This window comes from Pelophylax lessonae (genome assembly GCF_965119305.1).
Source record: "Pelophylax lessonae genome assembly, chromosome: 8".
Classification (NCBI taxonomy): Eukaryota; Metazoa; Chordata; class Amphibia; order Anura; family Ranidae; genus Pelophylax; species Pelophylax lessonae.
In genome coordinates this window covers 166,243,051-166,256,759 of record NC_138775.1, presented here as the reverse complement: position 1 = coordinate 166,256,759, position 13,709 = coordinate 166,243,051, and the positions used below count along the sequence as shown (strand labels likewise).

Below are 13,709 nucleotides of genomic sequence, written 5' to 3'. Positions count from 1 at the left end.
GGAAGTTTGCCATCCATTATCTTTTCACTTCATGGTGACGGGTCATCCCCTTTCCGATTGGTCAAGATGGACTTTTGTATTTATTACTAGTACATCTATCTCACTTGATTGCTGTATTTTGCACATATGGTTCATGTATGCACTCATTTAAGCGCTGCTTATGTGGTACTTCCTTGTCTTTGACTTTGAGGCTATTCACATCTTTTTATCAGACAAATAACAATAACCATATAAGAAAAACAAATGCACAAACAGTAATGGGCCGAATGACCCCCTGTTCGGTTCGCACCAGAACTTTCGAGCATTGGGAAAGTTCGGAACCGAATAACAAACCCCATTAAAGTCTATGGGACCCGGACTGGAAAAATCAAAAGTACCCATTTTGAAGGATTATATGCAAGTAATTGGGCATTCAATAGTTGTGGGGTCCGGGTACTCATGTATCAATGAAAAAAAATGCTTGTAAATAAGTCATTTTTAAAAGAGCAGTGATTTTACTGATGCTTAAAGTGAAAGCATCAAAATGAGAAATAACTATAAAAATCAAAAATTCCTTTCAATATAGTGCCTGGGGAGCCGCCCTCTTAGTCTCAGATCACACTGGTGCGATGCGGGAAACTCTGCAAATCCGTGCAGGTTCCCGCATCACACCAGAATCGCACAGTGGTTCACACTGAGATCTGCAAATCGCTGGGGGTGTCAATGTAAAGTTAATGACACCCTCAAATTGGTTCGCAGATCACAGTGCGAACTGTGAAATGGTGCAGGAATCGAATGTGAACACCTATGCTTTCTGATTCCAGTGCGCACCACAAAAAGGGTCCTGCGCCATTTTGGTGCGAATGCGATGTGATTTCAGCCATACATTTTGTATGGCTGAAATAGCATCGCACAGACATCTCAATGTGGCGCGAACACATGCGATGCCTGGCATCGCACTAGCGTGAACCGGCACTTAGTCTACCTGTAAAGTGGCACATCTGTACTGTGTACAGCTGCTGCAGAAATAATTGCATTTATAAAGCCAAAAAAAGGACATTTCCCTGCAAGCTTTCTTTATTTTGTAAACAACAGATGGGGAGCCAGTCTGTATGATGAGGCCACAATGTAGTGCACTGGGAACAAGATTCAAGATTTTTTGGATAAATTCTGATGTCTCTTCTGCAGACTTTGGATAGAAGTAACAGGTGCAGAAAAATTGGTCTTTGTGTGTCGAAGGTGCCTTTACACCGTAACTCTATAGAGGTACTCTTGATGAAAGCAAGAATTGGCCTTGCTGTCAAAAATTTCAATGATATCCACCTGTCAAAAAAGGTGTGGAAAAATTGGCCTTTGGGTGTCTGTGGCACCTTCACACCGTAACCCTATAGAGGTACTATAGAAGAATTGGCCTTGCTGTCAAAAATTGAAATTATATGCACCTGTCAAACAGGTGCGGACAATTATTTTTTTGGTATCTGTGGCGCTTTCCCACTGTAACCCTAAAGAGGTACTCTTGATGAAAGCAAGAGTCGTCCTTGCTGTCAAAAATTTAAATGATATGCACCTGTCAAATAGGTGCAGAAAAATTGGTCTTTGGGTGTTAATTGTGCCCATGAAACCTACATCAAAACAATTTTTCCAGATGAAATCAACACCCACAACACTAGGCAGCCTAGAAGTCTTGCAGATATTCTACATCCCAAAAACACTTAATCAGTGACATCGGCATCAGGGGCTTCAGAGCTGCTGGTAATCCAGGACTGATTCATTTTGATAACTGTCAGACGATCCACGGAGTCTGTGGACAGACACGTTCTATCATCAGTAACAAAACCTCCATCAGCACTGAATGTCCGTTTGGAAAGCACGCTGGATGCAGGGCAGCCCAGCAGCTCAATTGCATACTGGCCAAGTTCGGACCAGTGGTCTATTCTCATGATCCAATACCCAGTGGATCATCATCTGGAAAGCTTTCCATCTCTGTTTCCGCCCCGAGATTATTGTCCAGCATATGATGCAGATGCTGACGATGGGATGTGGAAGCTGAGAGCTCTGGGCGGCGAGGACTAAAAAAAATTTGAAATGCATCACTTAGGCGGCTCCTCTCTTGGCCAGCAGAAGCCTCAAAACTATGTTTTCCCTGACACTGTAACCTACCAGAGTTGGGAAAAGCATTAGCTAAATTCCTCTTTAAAGTGTCCTCAAGAGATTTCATCTTCTGCACCCTCTGTGGGGATGGGGTGAGTTCTGAGACTTTCCCCTTGTAATGGTGGTCAAAAAGGGGTTTCCAACCAATAGTGATCCTTTTTCTTGATGCCACATATTCTTGGGTCCTTTCGCAGGCTTTGAAGCATGAGGGAGCCCATGCACCACAAGTGTGCAGAGGCATGAGAAGCAGACTCCTCAGGGTCACTGAGGAGTACAGTATCTGGAACTGCATCCTCCCAGCCACGTACAACCGCCAAGGGTTCTGCGATTGAAAACCATCTGTTGAGGGTTGACGTACATCTTCCTCTGCTTCAATACCTCCAAAACTGCCAGAATTATTCTCCTCCTCCTGCTCCTTTTGTGCGTTCTGTGGTGTAGGAAGAATGGTGTCTGCAGAAAACGGGCCTTGAGAAAGGAAGTCCACCTCTTCCTCCCACTGCTCTGCATCGAGTGCCCTGACCATAATGCCACGCAGAGTCTGCTCCAACAGGAGCACAACAGGGATTGTGTTACTGATGCATGCATTGTCACGGTTCATCATTCTTGTGGCCTCCTCGAATGGTGACAGTAAAGTGCATGCATCCTTTATCGGCAGCCATTGGCATGGGGAGAAAAAAAGTTCAGCCGGCCTGAGGCTGTCGTTGTGCCATACTCACACAGGTACTCATTGACATCCCTCTGCTGCATGTGCAGCCACATCAGCATTACCAAAGTCGAGTTCCACCTGGTGGGCATGTCACAAATCAGGCGGTTTATGGGAAGGTGCAATTCCCACTGCATGTCAGCCAGCCGAGCATTGGCTGTATATGATGGCCTGAAATGGCTACAGATTCTTCTGGCCTGCTTTAGCAGATCTTCCAACCCTGGGTACCTATTTAGGAAACGCTGCACACCAAATTGAGGACATGTGCCAAACATGGCACATGTGTCAACTTTCCCTGTCTAAGGGGTGACTGTATGTTTTTTTCACTGCAGCAGATAGGGCCGGCTATAGTCTACAGATGGTGGTTTGCTACTGGCAGATGTGCTGCCAGGACCTGGCAAACCCTGCGCTATACCATTATCCTTGTCAGTGGAGGCTGCTGAGAGGTCATGAGGTATAGTGGAGGTAGACTGAGGTGAGCAAGGAGGAGGAACAGAATTTTGTCCCTTTTGTGTGGCTTTCAGATACTCTTGGCAATGAGTGGTGGGAGGTTAAATGCCTTGTCAAGCATGTAGTACCCAAGTGGCTGATGTTTTTGCCACGGTTGATGTGCTTGAGACAAAGTTTGCAAATTGCAACAGTTGGATTGGCTGCACATGTGCTAAAAAAAGGCCCAGACAGCTGAGCTGTGGGAAGGGTGCCGGGAGGTTACAGCTCCACAGTGTGATAGAATAGGGTTTTCTGCTCTCTACTCTTACATGATGGCTGCCTCATTGGGGTTGTGCCTCACCCTCACTTTCCTCCCCTGCTCTCTCCAAGACCCAAGTAGCGTCAGTGACCTTATCATCATCATCTTCTCCATCCTCCTTACCACTGGAAACAACTTGGCAATACTCTGCGGGTGGGGAAACATGGCTGTCAATTTGTGTACCAGTGTTCTCCCCTCTCTGTAAGCTCATGTTCCTACCTTCCTCAACCTCAGAACCAACATCTGAATCAAGTAATGGCTGTGCATCGTCAAGGAGCAAGTGGCTGACGTCAGGAACAAGGAGTCAGCTGTGTTCAAATAACTCAGCTGACTCCTCCATGCCTGATGCTGGGGCTATGGCAGGAATAGTTATGGTCAAGGAGGCAGATTTAGCCACTCTGGCAGCTGCAGTGGACTGCACACTAGTCTCCGCTTAGGTGATGGAGGATGAGGATGGTTTAGTAAGCCAGTCCACCACCTCCTCTCATTGCTGTGGCTGGATAGCACGGGCAACATCACTAAACAGAAGAAATGATGCCCTGTCGAAGGACTGACTACGTCTACCTTTGCCTGTGGACACATACGATGCTGACCCCTCACAGTGCCATGGGAACATCTGCTTCTCCTTATTGGCCTCCCAGACATGATGGGAAGATGCTTTTTGACAAAATGTAGTAAAGATGTGGAAATTTATACGTGGATGCACTTTAATCCATGAAAAGTGGTGTTTGGTGCACTTTAACCTGAGTACTCACTACACAGACACACTCCACCTTCATCCTACAATGTAGTGCAGTAAAACTGCATTTATGCACAGAAATATACTGCGTTTAACATACAGTAACGCAAAAATATACTGCGTTAAACGTGCAGTAATGCACAGAAATATACTGCGTTAAACGTGCACTAATGCACAGAAATATACTGTGTTAAATGGCACGTAACACACTGAAATATACTGCATTAAATGCACAGTAACACACAGAAATATACTGCGTTAAACGGCATGTAACACACAAAATATACTGCGTTAAACATTCAGTAATGCACAGAAAAATAGTGCGTTAAACGCGCACTAACGCACAGAATTATACTGCTTTAAACGTGCAGTAATGCACTGAAATACACTGCGTTATACGTGCACCAAGGCACTGAAATATACTGCGTTAAACGGCACGTAACGCACTGAAATATACTATGTTAAATGTGCAGTAAAGCACAGAAATATACTGCGTTAAACGTGCACTAACGCACAGAAAAATACTATGTTAAATGTGCGATAAAGCACAGAAATATACTTCATTAAATGTGCAGTAACGCACAGGAATTTACAGCGTTAAACGTGCACTAACGCACAAATATATACTGCATTAAATGTGCAGTAAAGCACAGAAATATACTGCGTTAAATGTGCACTAACTCACAGAAATATACTGCGTTAAACGTGCACTAACACACAGAAATATACTGTGTTATATGTGCACTACCACACAAAAAAATAATGCGTTAAACATGCAGTAACGCAGATTTACTGCAGCAGGGCGGCTCGGCTGCGCATAACCACATAGATCTACATGATTATTTGCACGTGGTGATTAGACACAGCGGGAGCCAGGCCGCAGGAGGAGCAGGCTCGATCACCGCCGGCCTCCAACAATTTTCGGGGAAACTGACAGGAGAGCCGCCTGTATATGTAAACAAAGCAGGCAGTAAGATTGTGTGTCTCAGCTTAACTGAAACACCGATCTCTGTGTGCCTTTCACAGAGCCCCCCCCCCCCATATTTAGTAAGCACAATTAGGTTCACACTTAACCCCTTGATCACCTCCAGTATTAACCCCTTTTTTTGAGTGTCATTTATACAGTAACAGTGCATAATATTTAGCACTGATTACTGTACTAATGTCACTGGTCCCCAAAAAGTGTCACTTAGTGTCAGATTTGTCTGCCGCAATGTCGCAGTCCCGCTTAAAAATTGCTAATCGCCACCATTACTAATAAAAAAAAGTCCAAAAATCAATCCCATAGTTTGTAAACGCTATTACTTTTGTGCAAACCAATTAATATACACTTTTTGGTTTTTTTTTTAACCAAAAATATGTAGCAGAATACAAATTGGCCTAAACTGATAAAAAAATGTGATCTTTTACATTTTTTCATTGGGAATGTTTTATAGCAGAAAGTAAAAAATATTGTGTTTTTTTTTCAAAATTGTCTCTCTTTTTGTGTTTATAGCGCAAAATCTAAAAACCGCAGAGGTAATCAAATACCACCAAAAGAAAGCTCTATTTGTGGGAAAAAAGAACATCAATTGTATTTGGGTACAACATCGCACGACCAGCGCAATTTTAAGTTATAATAACGCAGTGCCGAATTGCAAAAAGTGGCCTGGTCATTAAGGGAGTAAAACCTTCCAGAGCTGAAGTGGTTAAACGGCACATAACGCACTGAAATATACTGTGTTAAATGTGCAGCAACGCACAGAAATATACTGTATTAAACATGCACTAATGCACAGAAATATACTGCGTTAAATGGGCAATAACGCACAGAAATATTCAGCATTAAACGTATTGCATTGAAATATACTGCGTTAAATGACATGTATCGCACTGAAATATACTGCATTAAATGTGCACTGCGTTAAACGTGCAGTAACGCACTGAAATGTACTGTGTTAAGCGTGTAGTAATGCACAGGAATATACTGTGTTAAACGTGCAGTAAGGCACTGAAATATACTACGTCAAATGTGCAATAAAGCACAGAAATATACTGCTTTAAATGTGCACTAATGCACAGAAATATACTGCGTTAAGCGTGCAGTAACACACTGAAAGATACTGCGTTAAACGTGCAGTAAATCACAGAAATATACTGTGTTAAATGGCACGTAAGGCACAGAAATATACTGCATTAAATGTGCACTGCGTGAAACATGCAGTAATACACAGAAATATACTGCGTTAAACCTGCAGTAACGCAGAGAAATATACTGCATCAAATGTGCAATAAAGCACAGTAATATACTGCTTAAATGTGCACTAACGCACAGAAATATACTGCGTTAAACGTGCAGTAAAACACTGAAATATACTGCGTTAAACTGCACATAACGCACAGAAATATACTGCGTTAAACGTGCAATGACTTACAGAAATGTACTGCATTAAATGTGCAGTGACGCATTGAAATATAGTGGGTTAAACAGTACGTAGCGCACAGAAATTTGCTCTGCGTTAAATGACATGTAATGCACTGAAATATACTGCGTTAAACGACACGTAACGCGCAGAATTATACTGCGTTAAACATGCAGTAACACGGAAATAAACTTTGTAAAACGTGCAGTAACGCACTGAACTATAATGTAGTAAACCTGCCCTGAAAAAAACAAACTGACACTAAAGTAAAAATGAATGGTCAGGTCACTACAGTCACACTGACTGAACTATCACTAGATTTACTCTAAAGTAAAAATGAACGTTTACTACACTTACACTGACTGAACTATCACTAGATTCACACTAAACTGATATTCTACACTGACAATAGAATCAGAATCACACGCTATAGCACTCTAACTCTCTAGTAGCACTGAGCAGAGCCCTGTTCTATCTCTCTTCACACCGATAACACACTACAAATGGCCGCTATTGAAAGAATACTTTTATAGTGTGGGATTAAGAGCAATGAGCCATGACTAGATAGAGTCTTCATTACTTTCTCCATTCATGGCTTTCACCACTTCAGCAAATCAGGGCTTCCAATGCACTGTGCGGCGGCGCAGTGCAATATGGTCATTCGGTGGGCCGAACAAGTGGTCAAACGCACCAATAATTTGGGTGTTCATCGAACGGGCGAACAGTCAATGTTCGGCCCAAACTCATGCTCAGGCCGAACGGTTTGCCCATCCCTACACATGAGTACCATTCCAGGAACATTGGGGGCATGATGCTTGCAAGCTACCCACATCGACTTGGCTTCAAGCTGATTCTGCTTCAAAATAAATACTCTTTCACAGTTGAAACATTGTTTTAAGACCTTCTGACATTGAACAATTCCTTGGTTTGTTGCCATACTGTGGTCGTTGTGTTAAAGAAAATGCCTTTTGCTTGTTGAAAAGCCTAAACATTTTTTATCTTTATGCATTCCCTGGATTAAGGTAAAAAATGTTTAGGTAGGAGTATTCACCCTCACTAATTTCTGCATCCTGTTGTCAGTTTCCACATCTGCTGTGGCCGGGATAGAAGTCAATGGATTGCAATCTGTGCTCCGTTAGCTTCAGAAAAGAGTATTGAGACACTAGTGAGAGCAATAATTCTAGGCCCATTATTCATGGTTAACTCTAAACTAATGACATGTAGCAGCTTTCAAAGTGTCACTTATTTAACATTTAGAGTACTTAAATTTGTTGCCATTTTATGGGTTAAAGCAATTTTAAAGCAGTGTTAAACCCAAAAGCCAACATAAATATATATGGCAAATTCCCAATTTTTCTTAGATGTGATGGCCACATTTGCTGTCTTTTTTTTAGCCTTTCTTTCTTCTGTTTTTAATTCTGTTGTTTTTCAAGATCTCTTGTTACAGGGCTGTCTGGTAGACACAGCAGTCACACACAATCGAATTGATGAACACTACCCTCAATTAACAAAAGTAAATACAAAGTAAATAAACAAAAGATAAATCCAAATCAAATCAATAATTGGTGTGAACACCCTTTGGCTTCAAACCAGCCTCAATTCTTCTAGGTACAACTTTACTTGTGCACACAGTTTTTGAAGGAATTCAGCAGGTAGGTTGTTCCAAACATCTTGGAGAACTAACCACAGATCTTCTGGGGATGTACGTTGCCTCAAATCCTTCTGTTACTTTATGTAATCCCAGACAGACTCGATGATGTCGAGATCAAGGTTCTGTGAGGGCCAAACCATCACTTCCAGGACTCCTTGTTCTTATTTTACGCTGAAGTCTTCTTTACGCTGATAGTTCTTAATGATATTGGAGGTATGTTTTGGGTCCTTGTCCTGCTGTAGAATACATTTGGGGCCTTCCTGATGGTATGGCATGATGAATAAGTATCTGCCTGTATTTCTCAGCATTGAGGACACCATTGTTTCTGACCAAATCTCCAACACCATTTGCAGAAATGCAGCCTCAAACATGCAAGGAACCTCCACCATGCTTTACTGATGCCTGCAGACACCCATTATTGTACTCCTCTCCAGCCCTTTGGTGAACAAACTGCCTCCTGCTACAGCCAAATATTTCACGTTTTTACTCATCAATCCAGAGCACCTGCTTCCATTTTCTAAACAACAGTTCCCATGTTTACATACATAGTGAAGTCGCTAAGTCTTGTTTCCACGTTGGAGGTATGGCTTTTTGGCCACAATTCTTCCATGAAGACCATTTCTGGGCAGACTTCTCCAGACAGCAGATGGGTGTACCTGGGTCCCACTTTATTCTGCCAGTTTTGTGTTGATGGCACTGCTGGACATCTGTTGTCTAAGGAAATTAAGCATGATATGTCTTTCAGTTGCTGAATTAAGTTTCCTTGGCCGACCACTGCATCTATGGTCATCAACATTGCCCATTTCTTTGTGCTTTTTCAAAAAAGCTTGAACAGCACATCTAGAAACCCCAGTCTGCTTTGAAATCTTTGCCTGGGAGAGACCTTGCTGATGCAGTATAACTACCTTGTGTCTTGTTACTGTGCTCAGCCTTACCATGGTGTATGATCTGTGATATGAAATGTGTAACTTCCACAACCTTACCTTAGTAGCAGAGTTTGGCTGTTCCTCCCCCAATGTTAAGCCTCCTACACAGCTGTATTTGTTTCAGTTAATGACTGTGTTTCAAACTAGAAAAGAAAATTGATGATCATTAGCACTTGCTTTGTATAATTGATTAATCATACCTGACTCTAATCCTACAAAATCCCTGATTTTGTGCAAGTGTAAGAATTGATGCTGCTTTGAAGCCAAAGGGTAGTCACATCAAATATTGATTTGATTTAAAATTTTCTTCTGTTCCCTTACTTTGTATTGTGTAAATTGATAAAAATAAACAATTATAAAATATACATTTTGAAAGCATTCTTATTTTTCTTGACACCTGCCTAAAATGTTTGCATAGTACTGTATATATATATATATATATATATATATATATATATATATATATATATATAGGCAAACTTTAAATTATGGGAACCACAAAAACAACTCCAAACACACACACAGACACCACAGTTGTAGCTGACACACACAAAAGGGTAGTCCTAAAAAGCACTTTGTGTCTCTGACTTGTGGGCACATGGTACTACACAGGAATATGTAGCCCAGCACTGCAATTTACAGTATATTAGAACAAAATGGCACAGTGGGGCACCATATAGCACAGTATAGCACACTATTATCTCTCCGTATTCTACTATTGTCAGCTCCTTACAATGCTCCAAAACACACTAACAAATGCCCCCCCCCTTTCATAATGAGGGCACTGACACATACAAAACCAGAGTCTAAAGGGCAGACAGGGCATTATGGGTGCAATAAAATTCAGTCTGGGGAAATTCATCAGTATCACAGGGTCTCAAACCCACAAAATTATTGGGAAAACACCCTAAGGAAGAGCTAATCTGAACTTTATCCCTAATGCCCATACTTCTGGTCAGGTTAACCAAACATTCTAATGTACTTCCTGGCATTTTCTACTGTGTTTGTCTGTTCAGCAAATGTTATTCTATGGGCCTTATTTGTTTGAGTGTGTAGGGAGTAATGTGAGGTAAAACGAATATGCTTCAACTATCCAACTATATTTAGAGGAAGTTTTTGTTATTTTAAATTCTCCTGCGCATGAGTGGATGTTTGACTCGAATATATTTTTACAGTGGTGTACTAAGGGGATGGCGGGTTCAGTGGGCATTCAGTGGGATTCTGCACTGCCATGCAACACAACACAAAAAAAATGTTGTGTCGCAAGGCCACAGCACCCCCAGAGAGTCAGCACCCGCTGCTTCTTTGACAGCAACAGTCCAGAGCCAAGGGGAGTCTCTTTCTTGGCTTCTGTCAAATAACAGAGGGGAGGGAAGGATTTCCCCTCTGTCTGAACTGTTTTCCTCATCTGGGCTGCAGCTGGAAGCCTATTCTGAGAGGTCGGGAGCGGGGTGTCTATACTGAGAAGTCTGTCCCAGGAAAGTGGGGGTGGGTATCTGTATTGGGCAGGGGATGTCTTCACTGAGGGGTTTGTACTGTGAAGGAAGGGGTTATCTGTATTGAGGGGAGGGGTGTTTGCGTTGAAGGGTCTGTACTAGAGGGGCATGCTGGGGTCTGTACTGTGGGGTGTCTGTATTGGGAGGTTTGTACCAGGGTTGGTCTGTAGTGAGAGATCTCTGTCCTACACTATAGACACTGTGTTGTACATTTCATATTGCTGACTACTGCACTCTGTATGCTGGGCTGTATTTAACATCCTCCTAACCACTGCAATCTAAATACATTACTCCTGAAGTTCCTCTTTGTGGTAGACTGTGTGTAGAAAAGCATATGCAATATAACTATTTCATTTTTTTTTAGTGTGCTGTGGTATGTACTGTAAGTGTCTGTTAATCTCTTGCTTGAGGCACAGTCATTAAAGCATGTTTTTTGGTTAAAATGACGATGGCATATGTGTGCTGTGTATAGGGGGAGTAGGCTCAAGTTTTATTTCACTATGCCTTTTTAAGCCCCTCCCCCTGTTAGCACAATTTTGTGCCACGTTGCTTTCTTAACTCAAATCATTTTTGTGGCTGAGGGTGGGAGGGGAAAGTACATTTTTTTTTTTGTCCACAGGTACCAGATATGCAAGGAATGCCACTGTTCATTTCTCATCACATTTTAGTAAAACCAGACAGGGTGTATTGTCACTACTTGCTACTTTTGGTTTAAGGCCATTTCTTCTACAGTCTCTAATATACTTTTAGTTTTTAATGTGTTTTTTTTTTTTTTTTTTTTGTTTTGTTTTTTACAGTACCAAGTGATATTACATCCGTTAAGGCAGAACATAGTCCAAAAAATAATAATGAGCTCATAATAACGTGTAAAGGCCCAACAAATCGTAATGGGAATGGAGGCGCATATGTGCTGATTTTTGATGTTCAAGAGAAAAGAGAGAACAAAATAGAATGTAAATTCATAATTTCACATCTTAGTTATTTGACAACATACAAATACAAGGTAAGAAAAAAAAAAAAAGAACAATTTTGAAAAAAAAAACCCAGCAAACATATATACTGTATATATGTCTTGAAAAATGCCACAGGAGCCCAGGCAGTGCCTCAGTAGTCAGGCAGTCCACAGCCTTCATACAACTGTGTCCTGTTCCATCAAGCACCTCACAGACACTTGCTGGCTGCTTCCTGCCCTTTTAAGCCCATTGTGGTCCTAAAAGGGTTAACCCTTTCAGGACCACAGTACCCATAAACAGGGTTGGAGGCTCTTTCTCATCCAAAATCTCTTCAAGGCCCTGATTTCTGGGTCCCATAATATGTTTGAACAATTCTGGGAAAGCTGCAAGTAAGTTTTCCTTCTTTGTGATTGATCACCCCAGAACCCCTTAACCTGCATGGATGAGAATCCCTGACTACTCCAATGTGCTGCTTTTTTCCCACCTATATAATTATATATATTATATATCATTTTTATTATATCATTTTTATATTTCCTTTTATAGTTGTTGGAATGTTTTTGATTAATATTTCATATAAAGCAAGTTCCTACACAGAAAGCAGGATTTGTGCCAAAATGTTTTACATTTGCGAGCAGGAAACATGCATTGTCTGTCTTGCAAAAAAGGATTCTTACCTTCCTCCTCACCAACTATTTACATTGTACACTAAATTGCTCATGCACAGCTTAGTGTACAAGCTTGCCATCTATTAATTGCTGGTTTAAATGAACTCTTGTGTGCATGAGCAGGAGTTATATCCTGGCTTGGCCAAATCAAGATTTGCCAAATATCCCACACCTGGAAGAAGCTGGCAAGGGAGCTTGTGGAGATCACATAATTGGAGTGCAAAAGAGTAAAGTTCAACTTTAAGTATTTTTTTTTCTGTGAAACAGAAAAAAACCTTTGCTACCTTATGTCAAATATATAACAATAATATTATTATTACTGTTACAGTTTTACACTTGTAAAAAAATGTAGATGGTTAACCACTTGCCGACCACTCACATGGAGCGTACTGCGGCAAAGTGGCTCGTTATCATCCAGCGATGTAGACCACCGTCGCTGGACACCTCCCCTTGTGGGCGGCGCACGCGCACCGCCGGAGGCTCGCTCCCGCTGTATTCAGACACAGCGGGAGTCGGGCCAGGGGAGGAGAGGCGGTGATCACTGTGGCTCTTCCCCGATCATCGGGGATCGAGTGAGGAGATCCGCCCGTTTGTGTAAACAAAGCGGGCAAATCTCCTATGTGACAGGCAGTCACAGATTACAGAATTCAGCATAGCTGAACCTGTGATCTGTGCCTGTGTCACTCAATCCCCTTCCCCCACACACGTCAGTAAGCACCAGGCATACAATTAACCCCTAGATCACCAATAAAGTTAACCCCTTCTCTGCCAGTGTCATTATTACAGTAACAGTGCATATGTATAGCACTGATTACTGTAGTAATGTCACTGGTACCCCCAAAAGTGTCAGAAATGTCAGTTAGGGGTCCGATCTGTCAGCCGCAATGTCGCAGTCCCGCAAAAAAATTGCAGATCCACACAAGTCGCTCCGACTTAGAAAAAGGGTCCTGTACTACTTTGGGGCGACCTGGGAGCGACTTGCATAGACCTCCATTATGTGAAGTCTCTGCAAGTCGCGCCAAAGTCTCGGTACACAGCGGTGCGCGCGACTTCACAGGTCGTCCCCCCCCCAAAGTCGTGTCGCGCTAGTCTGAATGGGCTCTAACACTTGTTAGACCAAGTGGATAGTGTCAGACTGTTTTCCGTTTGTTTTCACCTGTTCTGCAAATAACAGAGGGAGGCTATGCTTTCTTCTGCATTCTATATAAGGAGGAAGCTATGCTTGACATCTGGGCTGGAGTTCAAAACATGTCTGCCTTTGTTCATCTCAGTTACATTGAAGTTGATGGGATT

The 13,709-nt window shown here is 42.1% G+C and overlaps 1 protein-coding gene across 1 annotated transcript in view; it reads left to right on the top strand.

Annotated features, from left to right (window-relative positions):
• The window catches only part of PTPRC (protein tyrosine phosphatase receptor type C), a 230,074-nt gene that overhangs the window by 154,985 nt on the left and 61,380 nt on the right, over positions 1-13,709 (top strand). The window contains exon 9 of the mRNA XM_082266341.1: positions 11,593-11,798. Within this exon, the coding sequence (XP_082122467.1) occupies positions 11,593-11,798 (206 nt within the window). The remainder of the gene's footprint in view (positions 1-11,592; positions 11,799-13,709) is intronic.